General features: G+C 49.3%; 2 protein-coding genes across 6 annotated transcripts in view; one reads left to right on the plus strand and one right to left on the minus strand.

The window, feature by feature from the left end:
- LOC134358107 (palmitoyltransferase ZDHHC3) overlaps positions 1 to 11,117 on the minus strand; it is a 117,971-nt gene extending 106,854 nt beyond the window's left edge. For 3 of the 4 annotated variants that reach the window (XM_063070100.1, XM_063070103.1, XM_063070102.1), the window contains exons 1-3: positions 10,990 to 11,105; positions 6,847 to 6,929; positions 3,105 to 3,434 (exon numbers count right to left, since the gene is read on the minus strand). In XM_063070100.1, coding sequence (XP_062926170.1) covers positions 3,105 to 3,407 — 303 coding nt within the window. In that variant the 5' untranslated portion in view covers positions 3,408 to 3,434; positions 6,847 to 6,929; positions 10,990 to 11,105. Of the gene's footprint in view, positions 1 to 3,104; positions 3,435 to 6,846; positions 6,930 to 10,989 lie in introns of all 4 variants that reach the window. The other variant, XM_063070101.1, reaches the window with a different exon arrangement.
- Positions 11,118 to 11,237: 120 nt separating this feature from the next.
- The window catches only part of exosc7 (exosome component 7), a 68,773-nt gene continuing 62,694 nt past the window's right edge, over positions 11,238 to 17,316 (plus strand). For both annotated transcript variants that reach the window (XR_010020723.1, XM_063069396.1), the window contains exons 1-2: positions 11,238 to 11,373; positions 14,891 to 14,992. Coding sequence is in view for 1 of the 2 variants with exons in the window: in XM_063069396.1 (XP_062925466.1) it covers positions 11,260 to 11,373; positions 14,891 to 14,992 (216 nt within the window). In the remaining variant the exon portion in view is untranslated. The remainder of the gene's footprint in view (positions 11,374 to 14,890; positions 14,993 to 17,316) is intronic.

The raw sequence follows: 17,316 nt of genomic DNA on the forward strand, positions 1-17,316 counted from the left end.
CTCTGGTTTCCTTGTATGCCCTCTCTTTTGCTTTTACTTTGGCTCTGACTTCACTTGTCAGCCAAGGTAGTGTCCTTCTTCCCTTTGAAAATTTCTTCTTACTTGGAATATATCTGTCTTGTACTTCCCTCATTTTTCGCAGAAACTCCAGCCATTGCTGCTCTACTGTCCTTCCTGCAAATGTCCCTTTCCAGTCAACTTCGGCCAGTTCCCCTCTCATGTTATTGTAATTTCCTTTATTCCACTGAAATACCAACACATTGGATTTTACTTTTTCCCCTCTCAAATTTCAATGTGAACTCGATCATATTGTGATCACTGTTCCCTAAGGGTTCTTTAACCTTAAGCTCTCTTTAACACCTCCAGATCATTGCACTACACCCAATCTAGCACAGCCAATCTCCTAGTGGGCTGAACAACAAGCTGTTCTATAAAAAGCCATCCCTTAAGACATTCTCCAAATTCTCTCTCGAGCTCTAGTACTGACCTGGTTTCCCCAATCCATTTTCATGTTAAAATCCCCAAGGATTATCATGACATTGTCTTTCTGATATGCCTTTTCTATCTTCCTCACAACAATATCTTAGAAGCAATAATTCTCTTTGAGGCGGCCTTAGGGTGTGAATGACATGATCCATGACAGAATGTATGTAGAAGTCACAGATAGCTTGCAAAATACCACTTGGATGCTCCACAACACTTCTGGGACAAAGTTCAGTTGACAGATGAGACAAAAGTTGAAATTTTTTGGCAGAAATGTTTGGAAGAAAAAGGACACTGCACACCAACACTTTATCCCAACCGTGAAGCTCAGTGGAAGAAGCGTCACGATTTGGGCTGCTTTGTTGCCTCAGGGCTTGGGCAGCTTGCAATCATTGATGGAACAATGAATTCAAAATTGTATCAAGATATTTCACAGGAGAATGTCAGAGTAGCAGTCCATCACCTGAAGCGTAATAGAAGTTGGATGATGCAACAAGCAACTGATCCAAAACACAAGGGGAAATCAACAGAATGGTTTAAAAAGAAGAAAATTAGTGCTTTGGAAGGCAGAGTCCAGATTGAGACCCTACGGCATGACTGAAGATTGCTGTTCATGCAAGGTATCCCAAAATATTGATGAACTGAAAAATTTGTATGGAGGAACGGACTAAAATTCCTCCTCACCATTGTGCAAGTCTGATCAGCAACTACAGGAGACATTTGGTGGAGGTTATTGCTGCTAAAAAAAGGTTTTACCAGATATGAAATACAAGAATTCACATACTTTTTCCAGCCTAGACTATGAATGATTAAATAACATGTTCAATGAAGTCATGAAAAATACAATTGTTCGTCTGTTATTAGTTGAGGCAGATTGTGTTTGTCTATTACTGCGACTTAGATGAAGATCAGATCAAATTTTCTGAGTAACTAATGCAAAAAACTAAGCAATTGCAAAAGCATTCACAACTTTTTCTTGCAACTGTAAAATAAACGAGTAAAAATGGAGGTTATAATTGGCAAGATTTCGAGCCACACAAAAGTTGGTGGGGTTATAATGGTGAAGAAGATAGTCTAAGAATACAGCAGGATAAGCTGAAAGTTGAGTGGAATTTAATCTAGAAAAGTGTGAAATAGTGCATCAAAATAAGTCAAATTCTGCAGGGCAATAAAAATGACAGAGACCTTTGCAATTTTAATATAGAGACACTACAGGATATGCCCATAGCTTGCTGAAAGTAGTGACACACATTGCTAGGGTAGTGAAGAAACCATACTTCCACCAAGACATCAAGTACGAGTCAAGATATCTGTTGCAGTTGTGCAAAGCATTGGTTATACAGCTATGATACTGTGCAGAGTTCTCATTACACCACATGTTATGCTGCCTACAGAGTACAGGAGGAATTCACTCGGATTTCTGAGTATGGTAGTTCGAAGGGAAGATTGGAAAGGCTGGGCCCATTCTCACTGTAATATAGGAGGCTGAACGGTGACCTTACAGAGACTACTAAAACTATAGATAGTTTACTTATAATTCTTGTGGGCAGGATTTAGAATGGGAGAGCACAGGTTTAAGGTGAGAAGGGAGAAATTTAAAGATCTGAAGGGCAAGCTTTACACATACTAGGTGGCAATTATCAGGAATGAGATGCCAGAGGTGGTGTGGTAGTGGCAGATAAATTACAGAATTTCAAACTTAGGACACAAAACATGAAATGTACGCACATTGGATTAGTATTGATAACAGAACAGATGAAGTGGGCTGGAAAGGCCTGTTTCTATGTTGTATGATGCAATTACTCTATAATTGCATGTCCTTGTTCTCAGAGGTGCAAAACCCAAATCCAGAGTTATAAATCAACGCAGTATGTTCCAAAACTCCTACCTTGACTGGGCACTGGAGGGCAAACAGCAAATTACTGCTATGTGGGACAACATTTTAATAGACAGAAACAAATTTAAATCTGCTGGAAATATAAAGCTAAAACAGAAATTGTAGGAAATAGTCATTAAGTCAGGCCACATCAGTGGGAAATGAAAAAGTTAACACAATTTTTTTTTCATTTGTTTTGTCTATGTTCCCATTTTCTAACTGCCCCCATTCACTTACCCCCCAGCGGTCACCCTAGTTACATCCCATGGGATACAACTCCCCCACTACCGAACAAGATGCTGTCTCTCTCAAACGATCTCTTCAAAGGATCCTTGGCCTGTTTTACTATGACTACTACTATGTCGACTCAGGCCTAGGAGGCCGACGTCAGGCACGATGACGGACTCTCCACTTCTCCCTCTCCCTCATCAGTGTGTTCAGTTCATCTACATTAGCCGCGCCGCTGTCTTCCAGCAGCGTGTTGACCATAGTCTTGGGAGGGTGCCCTGTTTTCCTTCCCTCAAATATGACCTGACCAGCTTAGTATTTCAAGCACTTCTGTTTAATATTAAACAATTCTAATTTTTTTAACTGTCAGTTTAAAAATAGACAGTACCCAAAGCTTTATATTTAGTATTTTTAGACATAATGGGATCCAGGAAAAGCCAGCTGAGGCTTGCAATATATTCAAATTTAGTCATTCAGTCCCAAAAGCAATCAGTTATTGAGATAATGAGAGACTTACAGGATCTGTCAGCATGGCTCTAGAGTGAGAAGCCAAGGCAAGGAAAGCCAGTGCATTGAAGATAATCCCATTTACGATACTGTACACCAAATCTTTTCCAGGGATGAGCATTACAAAAATCACCACAAACTCTGCATAGAAAATCAGCATCCAGGTTACAATGACACAGGCCAGCCCACAACCATCTTTGATGAACCAGATCCTATCCATCGAGCTGTCACTGGAGGGGGGAGGGACACACTGGTCAGCTCGCAGGTATTCAGCTCGCCGCTCAATGTCTCTGCTGCGACTAGTTGATATCATGATCTAATATGCAGTCCATAATTAAACCTGTTAATTCAAGAAGAAAGAAAAGGCCATTTGCAATGGTACCACTGGACTCAGTTATGAAGCACAGAAACAACATTAAATATCCATCTGTACCAACCCTACTGCGAGGTCAGCTGAAGGGATCATCGGGTCTCTCTTCCCGCCATGACAGACATTTAAACCACACGCTGCATCCGTAAAGGAAACAGTATTGTGAAGGACCCCACGCATCCCTCATACAAACTCTTCTCCCTCCTGCCATCTGGCAAAAGGTACTGAAGCATTCGGGCTCTCACGACCAGACTGTGTAACAGTTTCTTCCCCCAAGCCATCAGACTCCTCAATACCCAGAGTCTAGACTGACATCTACATCATTTATTATTATATTGTAATTTGTCCTCGACTGTGCCTATTGTCTTGTTTATTATTTATTGTAATGCCTGCACTGTTTTGTGCACTTTATGCAGTCCTGGGTAGGTCTGTAGTCTAGTGTAGTTTTGTGTTGTTTTACGTAGTTCAGTGTAGTTTTTATATTGTTTCATGTAGCACCTTGGTCCTGAAAAACACTGTCTCGTTTTTACTGTGTACTGTACCAGCAGCTTATGGTCAAAATGACAATAAAAAGCAACTTGACTTGACTTAACGTACTAACACTTGGTCCAGAGCCCTCTGAGTTTTAACAATTCAAAATCACAATCAGAGTCAGGTTTAATATCACCCGCATATGTTGGACCCAAGCCCACCCTCGGGACAGGACACAACCCCACCCTCCCCACGCCCACCCTTGGGACACACACACACCCCCTCCCCCAGACAGGGCACCCCTCTCCCCACCACAACTACCCTCAGGACAGGACCTCACCCACCCCAAGCCTACCTTCGGGATGGGACAACCCTTAACAGTGAATTGTCTCCTATTATTGGCCTCACATTTATCTGGGTTAAACACCATCTCACATTTCCCTGCCCATATCTGCATCTGATCTATTTTGCACTCTATTCTCTGCCAGTCTTCTACACTCTCCACAAATCCACCAGTGTTGGTATATTCCGCAAATTTACTAACCCAGCCATCTACATTTTCATCCAGGTCATTCCTATACATGACAAACAGCAGAGCTCCCAGCACAGACCCCTGTGGAACTCCATTAGTTACAGAGCATCAGCTCAAATGAGTCCCTTTTGACCACAATACTGTCTCCTATGAGTAAAGTCAGTTCTGAATCCAAATAGCCAATTTGACGTGGAGCCCATGCATCTTAATCTTCTGGATTAGCCACCCATGAGGGACTTCGTCAAACGCCTTACTAAAATCCATGTGGACAGCATCCACTGCCCTACCCTCATCAATCTCTCTCATCTTGTCAAAAAACTCATTAAGTTGCTACGACTTGACCCACACAAAGCCACGCTGACTCTCCCTAATTAAGCCATGGGTTTCCAAAATTCCCGTATATCTATCCATAGAAGCATAGAAAACCTACAGCGCAATACCGGCCTTTCGGCCCACCATGTGTCGAACACGTCCTTACCTTAGAACTACCTAAGCTTACCCATTGCCCCTTATTTTTCTGAGCTCCACGTGTCCATCCAGGAGTCTCTTAAAAGACCCTGTCGTTTCCGCCTCCACCACCGCCGCTGGCAGCCCATTCCAGACACTCACCACTCTGCGTAAAAACTTACCCCTGACATCTCCTCTGTACCTACTCCCCAGCACCTTAAAACTGTGCCCTCTCGTGTTAGCCATTTCAGCCCTGGGAAAAAGCCTCTGACTATCCACATGATCAAGGCCTCTCATCATCTTATACACCTCTATCAGGTCACCTGTCATCCTCCATCGCTCCAAGGAGAAAAGGCCAAGTTCACTCAACACACATCAAAGTTGCTGGTGAACACAGCAGGCCAGGCAGCATCGCTAGGAACAGGTACAGTCCATGTTTCAGGCCGAGACCCTTCGTCTGACAAAGATGCTGCCTGGCCTGCTGCGTTCACCAGCAACCTTGATGTGTGTTGCTTAAATTTCCAGCATCTGCAGAATTCCTCGTGCTCAAGTTCACTCAACCTGTTTTCATAAGGCATGCTTCCCAATCCAAGCAACATCCTTGTAAATCTCCTCTGCACCATTTCTATCGTTTCCACGTCTTCCTGTAGTGAGGCGACCAGAACTGAGCACAGTACTCCCAGTGGGGTCTGACCAGGGTCCTAAATAGCTGCAACATTACCTCTTGGCTCTTCAACTAAATCCCACGATCGAAGGCCAATGCACTGTATACCTTCTTAACCACAGAGTCAACCTGTGTAGCAGCTTTGAGTGTCCTATGGACTCAGACCCCAAGATCCCTCTGATCCTCCACACTGCCAAGAGTCTTACCATTAATACTATATTCTGCCATCATATTTAACCTACCAAAATGAACCACCTCACACTTATCTGGGTTGAACACCATCTGCCACTTCTCAGCCCAGTTTTGCATCCTTATCAATGTCCCGCTGTAACCTCTGACAGCCTTCCACACTACCCACAACACCTCCAACCTTTGTGTCGTCAGTAAATTTACCAACCCATCCCTCCACTTCCTCATCCAGGTCATTTATAAAAATCACAGAGAGTAAGGGTCCCAGAACAGATCCCTGAGGCACGCCACTGGTCACCAGCCTCTATGCAGAATATGACCCATCTACAACCACTCTATGCCTTCTGTGAGCAAGCCACTTCTGGATCCACAAAGCAAGGTCCCCTTGGATCCCATGCCTCCTTACTTTCTCAATAAGCCTTGCAGGGGGTACCTTATCAAATGCCTTGCTGAAATTCATATACACTACATCTACTGCACTACCCTCATCAATGTGTTTAGTCACATCCTGAAAAAATTCAATCATGCTCATATGGCCTGAACTGCCTTTGACAAAGCCATGTTGACTATTCGTAATCATATATACCTCTCTAAATATTCATAAATCCTGCCTCTCAGGATCTATTCCATCAACTTACTAACCACTGAAGTAAGACTCACTGGTCTGTAATTTCCTGGGCTATCCCTACTCCCTTTCTTGAATAAGGGAACAACATCTGCAATCCTCTGGAACCTCTCCTGTCCTCATTGATGGTGCAAAGATTATCACCAGAGGCTCAGCAATCTCCTTCCTCGCATCCCACAGTAGCCTGGGGTACATCTCATCCGGTCCCAGAGACTTATCCAACTTGATGCTTTCCAAAAGTTCCAGCACATCTTCTTTCTTAAATTCTTTATGCTGGAGCTTTTCAGTCTGCTGTAAGTCATCCCTATAATTGTCAAGTTCCTTTTCCGTAGTGAATACTGAAGCAAAGCATTAAGCACCTCAGCTATCTCCTCCGGTTCCATGCACACTCTTCCACACAAAATTCGCTAAGAATTTTCTCAAATGATCTCCTAACAACTGAAGTAAGACTCACCAGTCTATAGTTTCCAGGATTTTCCCTTGTTCCCTTAAATAGAGGAACAACATTAGCCACTCGCCAGTCCTTCTGGACTTCGCCTGTGCCAAGAGAGACACGAAGATACTGGTCAAGACCCAACAATCTCATCTCTTACCATCTTCAATAACCTGGGGTAAATCCCATCTGGCCCTGTGGACTTACCCACCTTCATACTCATTAGGAGGTCCATCACTTCCTCCTCCGTGACCCCTAAATGCCCCAAGGTATTTATACACTCAGCACTGATCTCCTGGTACTCCATGTCCTTTTCCTTGCTACATACTGAAGTAAAATTCTCATTAAGGACCTCATTCACATTTTCCACATCCAAGCAAATGTTCCCCTCTTCATCCTTGAGTGCTCTACCCTCTCATAAGTCATCCTGTTGCTCTTAATGCTGTGAGATTCACCTTAATCCTATTTACCAAGGATTTGTTACGGGCTCTCATCGAAGTTGTTGGTGAACGCAGCAGGCCAGGCAGCATCTCTCGGAAGAGGTACCGTCGACATTTCAGTCCGAAACCCTTCGTCCTGAAGGACTGAATCATTGACTGTACCTCTTCCTAGAGATGCTGCCTGGCCTGCTGCGTTCACCAGCAACTTTGATGTGTGTTGCTTGAATTTCCAGCATCTGCAGAATTCCTGTTGTTACGGGCTCTCCTGGCTTTCCCAATTTGCTTCTTTAGCTCTTTACTGACTTCTATATTCTCCTCATGTGCTATTTTTAATCCTGACCTATCAAGCTTTACAAACTTTTCCTTTTTCTTCTTGACTAAATTCATCAAGTCTTTGGACATCCAAGGTTCTGTATCTTTCCATCCTAATCCTTCCTTCGAACAGGAATGTACTTTTGCTGTGCACTTTGAATTGTCCTTTAAAGACCTTCCAAATGTCTGATGTGGACTTGCCAGCAAATAGGTGTTCCCAGTTAACTCTCCCTAGTTCCTGTCTAATGCCCTTGTAATTTGCTCTACTCCAATTTAAATCTCTCCTGCAAGGACCATACCTATCCTTATCTCCAGCTTTCCCGAAAGTTGAAGATTTGTGGTCACTGTTCATCCACCAAAGGATCAGTCACTAGGTCCAGTACAAACCCCTCTCCCCCCAGATTACCCTTCTCCGCCCCCCTTTCCTCGGCCAGCTCCATCTATCCGGGGACAACTCGACCTCCCCCCACCCCCCCCGCCTATCCCGGGGCAGCCCTGCGTCCCCTCCCACGCCTATCCCAGGACAGTCCCGCGTCCCCTCCCTTGCCTATCCCGGGACAGCCCCGCCCTCGCCTATCCCGGGGCAACCCCACCTCCCTCGCCTATCCCAGGACAACCCCGCCCTCCTCGCCTATACTGGGGTAACCCCGCGTCTCCTCCCTCACTTATCCTGGGGCAACCCTGCCCCCCTCGTCTACCCCGGGACAACCCTGTGTCCCCCCCACCTTGCCTATCCCAGGACAACCCGGCTGTCCCGCCCAGCCTGGGGTAAACCCGCATCCAGCCTGGGCCCAGCCCGGGACAACCCCGCCACCCCTTGGCTACCCCGGGACACCCCATGTCCCCCCCCTTGCCAGCCCCGTTTACCCCGGGACAACCCCGTGTCCCCCCTCCCCCTCACCTAGCCCGGGGCAACCCCGCCCCTCCCACCTACCCTGGGACACCCTGTGTCCCCCCCCTCGCCAGCCCTGCTTACCCTGGGACAACCCTGTGACCCCCTCCCCCAGCCCGGGGCAACCCCGCCCCTCCCACCTACCCGAGGACAAACCCGTGTCCCCTCCCTCGCCTATCCCGGGACAACCTGGCCGTGCCACCCAGCCTGGGACAACCCCTCCCCCGTCGCCTATCCCGGGGCAGCCCTGCCCCCCTCGCCTACCCCGTGTCCCCCCTCCCCCACCCCGGGACAACCCGGCTGTCCCGCCCAGCCCAGCCCGGGGCAACCCCGCCTCTCCCACCTACCCCGGGACAACCCGTGTCCCCCCCTCCCCCTCACCTACCCCGGGACAACCCGTGTCCCCCCCTCCCCCTCGCCTACCCCGGGACAACCCGTGTCCCCCCCTCCCCCTCACCTACCCCGGGACAACCCGTGTCTCCCGCCCCTACCCCGGGATAACCCGTGTCCCCCCCTCCCCCTCGCCTACCCCGGGACAACCCGTGTCCCCCCCTCCCCCTCGCCTACCCCGGGACAACCCGTGTCCCCCCCCTCGCCTACCCCGGGACAACCCGTGTCCCCCCCTCCCCCTCGCCTACCCCGGGACAACCCCGTGTCCCCCCCCTCGGCTACCCCGGGACAACCCCGTGTCCCCCCCTCCCCCTCGGCTACCCCGGGACAACCCCGTGTCCCCCCTCCCCCTCGCCTACCCCGGGACAACCCCGTGTCCCCCCCTCTCCCTCGCCTACCCCGGGACAACCCCGTGTCCCCCCTCCCCCACCCCGGGACAACCCCGTGTCCTCCCCTCCCCCTCGCCTACTCCGGGACAACCTCGTGTCCCCCCTCCCCCTCGGCTACCCTGGGACAACCCCGTGTCCCCCCCTCCCCCTCGGCTACCCCGGGACAACCCCGTGTCCCCCCCTCCCCCTCGCCTACCCCGGGACAACCCCGTGTCCCCCCTCCCCCTCGGCTACCCCGGGACAACCCCGTGTCCCCCCCTCCCCTTCGCCTACCCCGGGACAACCCCGTGTCCCCCCCTCTCCCTCGCCTACCCCGGGACAACACCGTGTCCCCCCCTCCCCGGGACAACCCATGTCCTCCCCTCCCCCTCGCCTACTCCGGGACAACCCCGTGTCCCCCCTCCCCCTTGGCTACCCCGGGACAACCCCGTGTCCCCCCCTCCCCCTCGGCTACCCCGGGACAACCCGTGTCCCCCCCTCCCCCTCGCCTACCCCGGGACAACTCGTGTCCCCCCTCCCCTACCCCGGGACAACCCCGTGTCCCCCCCTCCCCCTCGGCTACCCCGGGACAACCCCGTGTCCCCCCTCCCTATCGCCTACCCCGGGACAACCCCGTGTCCCCCCCTCCCCCTCGGCTACCCCGGGACAACCCCGTGTCCCCCCCCTCCCCCTCGCCTACCCCGGGACAACCCCGTGTCCCCCCCTCCCCCTCGGCTACCTCGGGACAACCCCGTGTCCCCCCCCCTCTCGCCTACCCCGGGACAACCCCGTGTCCCCCCCTCCCCCTCGGCTACCCTGGGACACCCCGTGTGTCCCCCTCCCCTACCCCGGGACAACCCCGTGTCCCCCCTCCCTCTCGCCTACCCCGGGACAACCCCGTGTCCCCCCCTCCCCCTCGCCTACCCCGGGACACCCCGTGTCCCCCCCTCTCCCTCGCCTACCCCGGGACAACCCCGTGTCCCCCCCTCCCCCTCGCCTACCCCGGGACACCCCGTGTCCCCCCCTCCCCTACCCCGGGACAACCCCGTGTCCCCCCCTCCCTCTCGCCTACCCCGGGACAACCCCGTGTCCCCCCCTCCCCCTCGGCTACCCTGGGACACCCCGTGTCCCCCCCTCCCCTACCCCGGGACAACCCCGTGTCCCCCCTCCCTCTCGCCTACCCCGGGACAACCCCGTGTCCCCCCCTCCCCCTCGGCTACCCCGGGACACCCCGTGTCCCCCCCTCCCCTACCCCGGGACAACCCCGTGTCCCCCCCTCCCTCTCGCCTACCCCGGGACAACCCCGTGTCCCCCCCTCCCCCTCGGCTACCCTGGGACACCCCGTGTCCCCCCCTCCCCTACCCCGGGACAACCCCGTGTCCCCCCTCCCTCTCGCCTACCCCGGGACAACCCCGTGTCCCCCCCTCCCCCTCGGCTACCCCGGGACACCCTGTGTCCCCCCCTCCCCTACCCCGGGACAACCCCGTGTCCCCCCCTCCCCTACCCCGGGACAACCCCGTGTCCCCCCCTCCCCCTCGGCTACCCCGGGACACCCTGTGTCCCCCCCTCCCCTACCCCGGGACAACCCCGTGTCCCCCCTCCCTCTCGCCCACCCTGGGACAACCCGGCCGTCCCGCCCAGCCCGGGGCAAACCCGGCCGTCCCGCCCCTCCCGGGGCAACCCCGCCCCTCCCACCTACCCCAGGACAACCGGGCCGTCCCGCCCAGCCCAGCCCCGCTCAGCCCCGCTCAGCCCCGCTCACCTCGGGACAATCCACCTTCACGCCAGGCCCCCCGTTACCCAGGACGCTGGAAGGAAACGGAAACCAGACTCCGGCCACCAGGACTGACGCCGGTTCCGCCCATGGACGTTCCCTTCCCGTTCTCTGACGTCAGCATGAACGTTCCCGTCCCCTTTCACTGACGTCATCACGTCCGCATGGTTCCAACAACATTTATTTTCGACGTTCCCTGAAAAATCGCTAGGTACGTCATCCCATGATGCATGGCGATAGTATTGACGTCCTCCCGGCATGAATGACGTAGTCGTCGTGGCCGCGCAGGCGCTGTCGGTCGCTGGTGCCGTGAGGATGGCGGCCGTGGTGTTGAGCGATGCGGAGCGTGTCTATGTGATGTACGGGGTGCAGGTGGGAGAGCCCGGGGAGAGCGGGGACCAGGGCTCGGGAGGTGGGCCGGTGAAAACGTGTCCGGGTGGATGTTCCGGGGCTAACTCACAGTGTCTCTCTCCCTGGAGCGTGTCTGTGTGATGTACGGGGTGCAGGTGGGAGAGCGGGGACCAGGGCTCGGGAGGTGGGCCGGTGAAAACGTGTGTGGGGAATGTATGTTCCGGGGCTAACTCACAGTGTCTCTCCCTGGAGTGTGTCTGTGACGAGGAGAGACTGGGTGCTCTGACCGAACGCCGCAGCCTGCTGAGTTTCTGCACCACCGGTTTTCCGAGATTGTGGTGAAATGAAAAAGTCTGCAGGTCCTGATAAGATCTCAAGTTGTTGAGAGAGATGAGATGAGATTGTTAGGTCTTTATATCTTCTCTGACCACAGGCGAGATACCAGAGGACTAGAGAGTACCAACATTATTCCTTTATTTAAGATATCCTTCCTATCACCAAGCAAATTAAATATCTAATTGTACGGCTCACCCTTGACCACATGATCAGTCTTCCAGATCTGTCCAGCATGGGGCTAGATCTAGCAGACCTTGTCAAAAACTTTGCTCAAGTTCATATAGACAACATCTACCACTGCGTTCTTTCAGACCTCTTGAAAAATTCAATCAAATTCATGAGACATGATTTCCCATGCTTTTATCAACTTAGTGACCATAATTAAAATAATTATGGAAAACAGCAGAAGAGGTCTGCAAGCTGAGCAAGGCTAATGCTGATGCCATTACACAGGAGCTTACAAAGATTGACGAGAAGAGGCTAATATGTGGGAAACAAGGTAGGGAGAGTTCCAGACCAGCCGGTTCCTATTTGAATGAAGAATGAGGCTAGAGGATTAAGGAACCTTTTAAGAACAAAAGGTTTGTAAGGGACAAAATTGGTCCTCTGGAAAATCAGAATTGCAATCCTTCTGTGGAACCAAAAGAGATTGAGAAGATCTTAAGTAGATTTTTTGCATCTGTATTTACTCAGGAAATGGACACAGAATCTATAGAAGTGAAACAAAGCAGCATCAACTTCATGGATCCTATAGAGATTACAGAGGAAGAGGTGCTTGCTGTCCTGAGGGAAATTAGGGTGGATAAACCTCCAGGGTCTGATAAGGTGTTCTCTTGGATCCTGCGGAAGACATGCAGAAATTGTCAGGGCCCTATCAGATATTTAAATCATCTTTAGCGACAGGTGAGGGGACTGGAGGATAGTCAATTTTGTTTCGCTCTTCCAAAAAGGCTCTAAAAATAAGCCAGGAAATCATAGGCCAGCGAGCCTGACATCAGTAGTGGGAAAGTTATTGGAAGGTATTCGAAAGCACCTGATATGAGTTTTGGATAGACATGGACTGATTAAGGATAATCAGCACAGCTTCGTGCATAGTAGGTCATTACTAACCAATCTTAGAGTTTTTTGAGGAGGTTGCCAGGAAAGTTAATATAGGCAAGGCAGTGGATGTTGTCTACTTGGAATTTAGCAAGGTATTTGACAAGGTCTTGCATGGGAGGTTGGTCAAAAAGGATCAATCGCTCGTCATTCAAAGTGAGTTAGTAAATTGGATTAATCATTAGTTTTGTGTGAGAAGCCAGAGAGTGATGTGGTAACAACATTATTTAGTTATTGAGATACAGAGCAGAATAGGCTCTTTGAGCCTCTCCACTCAGCAATCTCCCAATTTAATTTGAGCCTAATCACAGGACAATTTACAATGACCAATTAACCTACTCACTAGAAAGAGGAGAACCTGGAAGAATTCCACGCAGTCACAAAGAGGAAGTACAAACCGCTTGCAGACAGCGGCGGAAATTGAACCAGGGTCGTCTGCACTTGTAAAGTTTTGTGCTCACCATGCGCTGCTGTTACCACTCAGGTCTGGAACCACTGGTAATGGAAGAAATCTTAAATTAACATTTCTCATCTGAATTTACCACGGAGCAAGTCCTGGAAGCAAGGGAATTGGAGGAAGAGAATCAGGATGTACTCAAGCATATTAACGTTACAAAAGAGGTGGTGCTGGCAGATTTAAAGCAACATAAAGGCAGAAAAATCCCTGCACTCTGACCAAGAACACTGACCAGGACATTGTGGAAAGCTAGGGGAGAAATTGCTGGGCACTGGCAAATGTATTTTTTCATCATTAGTGAACTGTAAGGAAGTCTTAGACTGGGGAGTGGCTAACTTTATTTAAGAAGGGCTGCAAGGATAAACCAGAGAATTACAGGCCAATAGTTCAGTGTTTCAGGAGCCTGAACTTTTCAATCACCTGGTCTTTAATTAATGCAACAGATTTTTCATACTTAGTTGTTTATTAAATTATTTCTAGTTCTTTATGTGCTGAGTGTGGGTTACATGGTCAGCACAACATTGTGGGCCAAAGGGCTTGTAATGTGCTGTAAATTTTTATGTTCTATATCTTATTGTTCCTACAAGAAATGTCCAAACTTGTTTGAACACAATACATAATTACACTTGGGACAAAATTTTATGTCACTTTCCTGGCTTGACTCTTTGCTTACTTCGGCTGTTGTATTGTTGCAGTTATTCTCTTGTATGTTGTGTGACGAGAATACACATAAATTAAGATGTTTGCTGGCCTGGGCTAGCATCAGTGACATCAGCAGTTGGTCTGCCACCTGTCCCCAGGGGAAGGAGAGATAAGGAACAATGAAGCAGCATCTGGAGATGTGTAATGAAGGGACGTGGGAAAGAGAGCTGTCTGGAGCGGCTCTCCCCTTTGAACCCTGAACTGTTTGAAGTGATGGACAGGCGATACCCCAGCAGGGGGATAAAAAGGTACAGGTTCGCTAAGGCAGGACACACACGACACCCAAGGTAACGAGACCCTGGAAGCGGTGCGCCTCCCACAAGTCGGTGGGAAGTACCGGGCCATAAACGCACAGGGTGGAAAGGTATGATCAGCGGGAACCCGGTGTGTGTCCACCCTCGCTTGGGTGCCGGGTTCACTGCAGAGGATCGACCGCATCTGGAGGAGGGGTCACAGTCGGTGACCTCAGGTGATATCACAAAGGACCCGCCCGAAAGCTGCTCGTGAGCAATATCGCCGGTCTGTGAGTGGAAGCCGTTTCTGAATGATCAGTCGTTCTCGTTCTCTCTCTCTCTCTCCCTCCCCCCACGTTGTCCATCGCCATGGCAACGATTACTGCGAACTGAACTGAACCGAACTGGACTTTTGTGTCACTTTGAAATTGGTCATTTACCCCTAGACAACGATAGAGCTTGATTGATGCTGTTATCTTAATTCTGTGCACATGTGTGTTTATCATTGCTGAACTGTTGCATTTATTATCCTTTCGATTACTGTGTTGCTTGTTTCTTTAATAAAACTTTCTTAGTTCTCGTAATCCAGAGTCCAACTGAGTGATCCATTTCTGCTGGTTTGGCAACCCAGTTACGGGGTATGTAACAGTTGTTCTATTTTTAAGTTAAAAATTAATGTTTACAATTAGTTTTCTTTGTTTCCATTCTTCAGGATGATCTGCGAATTGATGGACGTGGTTGTGAAGATTACAGGCATATGGAAGTGGAAACAGATGTTGTGTCGAACACAAGTGGGTCAGCCAGAATGAAAATTGTAAGGACCACATTTTGCTATCTTTATTCCAATGACTGTCACATTAGAGACTGTCAAATGGCGCATCTATCGCAATACTCAGTATAAGAAATGCAAGAGAGCACTTAAGAGGGAAATCAGGAGGGCTTAAAAAAGCATAAGGTTCTCCTAGCAAACAAGAACAAGGAGACTCCAAAGTACTTCTACAGATATATTAAGAACAAAAGGACAGCAAGGGACGAAGTTTGTCCTCTTGGGGATCAGCGTGGCCATCTATATAAGCAGCCAAAAGAGATGGGGAGACCTTAAAAGAATGTCTTGCATCTGTATTTACTCAGGAGATGGTCTTAGTCTGTAAAACTAAGACAAAGTCCTATTAGATCAGGGGTTCCAAACCCTTTTTATGTCATGGACCAATACCATTTAGCAAAGAGTGCGTAGACCCCCAGGTTAAGAACCCCTGTATTAGAGGCATTTAAGGCATTTTTATCCGTGGTGCAAGTGCTTGGAGACTGCAGCATAGCTGTTATTGTTCCATCGTTCAAGAAAGATCGTAAGAATAAGCTGGCAAGTTACAGGCCTGTGAGTCCGATGTCATTAGTGGATAATTACTGGGAAGTATTCCAATGAACCAAATATATAAGTATCTGTGTAGGCAGGGCCTAATTGGAGATGGTCAACATGACTTTGTGCATGGTAGGTCATATCTAACCAATCTTAGAGTTTTTTGACGTTACCAGGAAGGCAGTGGATGTTGTCCACATGAACTTTAGCAAGGCCCTGCATAGTGGGCTGGTTCAGAAGGTTCAGTCGCTTGGCATTCAAGATGAGTTAGTAAATTGGATTCAACAAAGGTTTTGTGGGAGAAAGCAGAAAGATTGTTAGATTGTTGCCTCCCTGACTGGAGGCCTGTGACCAGTGGAGTGCCACAGGGATCTGTGCTGGGTCCTTTGTTGTTTGTCATCTATATAAATGATCTGGATAATAGTGTGGTAAACTAGATCTGCGGATTTGTGGATGACGCCAATATAGGGGGTGTAGCAGACAGCGAGGAAGGCTATCAGCTTGTCACAGGATGTTAACCTGTTGTGAAAAGGAGCTGTAAAATGGCCAATGGAATGTAATGCAGACTAGTGTGCTGTGCACTTGGGAAGAACAAATCAGGACAGGACTTAAACAGTGAATGCGAGGGCACTGAGGTGTGCAGTTAATCAGAGGAATATCGTCCATCATTCCTTGAAAGTGGCATCACAGGCAGACAGGGTCATAAAGAGAGCTTTTGGCACATTGGCCTTTGTAATCAAAGCACTGAGTGCAGGAGTCGGGATTTTGTGTTGAAGTTGTATAAGATACTGGTTCAAAATAAGCTTATTATCAAAGTACGTATATGTCACCATATACAACCCTGAGATTCATTTTCTTGTGGGCATAGTCAATAAATTCATAATAGAATAACTGTTATAGACTCAATGAAAAATCACACCAGTGTTGAAAAGACTGCAGATATGAAAAGAAAGAAATAATAATGAATAAATGAGCAATAAAGATTTGGAACATGAGAGAGAACCCTTGAAAGTAAGTTCATAGGTTGTGGGAGCGTTTCAGTGATGTGGTAAGTGAAATTGAGTGGTTATCCACTTTGATTCAAGAGCCTGGTGGTTGAGGAGTAATAACTACTGTGTGACAATGTGAGTCCCGAGGCTCCTGTCCCACCATCCTGATGGCAGCAGTGAGAAGGGAACATGTCCTGGGTGGTGGGGTTCCCTGACGATGGATGCTGCTTTCCTGCGGCAATGTTCCATGTAGATGTGCTCAATGGCATTCTGGTAAATCTCCTCTGTACCCTTTGTAATGCTTCCACGTCCTTCCTACAGTGAGGCGACCAGAACTGGACGCAGTACTCCATTTACATACATTTACACCACACGCTGCATCCGTAAAGCAAACAGCATTGTGAAGGACCCCGTGCACCCCTCATATAAATTCTTCTCCCTCCTGCCATCTGGCAAAAGGTACCGAAGTTTTCGGGCTCTCACGACCAGACTGTGTGACAGTTTTTTTCCCCCAAGCCATCAGACTCCTCAATACCCAGAGCCTGGACTGACACCAACCTAATATACCCTCTACTGTGCCTATTGTCTTGTTTATTATTTATTGTAATGCCTGCACTGTTTTGTGCACTTTATGCAGTCCTGGGTAGGTCTGTAGTCTTGTGTAATTTTGTGTTTTACGTAGTTCAGTGTAATTTTTGTATTGTTCATGTAGTACCATGGTCCTGAAAAACATTCTCATTTTTACTGTGTTCTGTACCAGCAGTTATGGTCGAAATGACAATAAAAAGTGAC

Source organism: Mobula hypostoma, chromosome 17 (genome assembly GCF_963921235.1).
Source record: "Mobula hypostoma chromosome 17, sMobHyp1.1, whole genome shotgun sequence".
NCBI lineage: Eukaryota > Metazoa > Chordata > Chondrichthyes > Myliobatiformes > Myliobatidae > Mobula > Mobula hypostoma.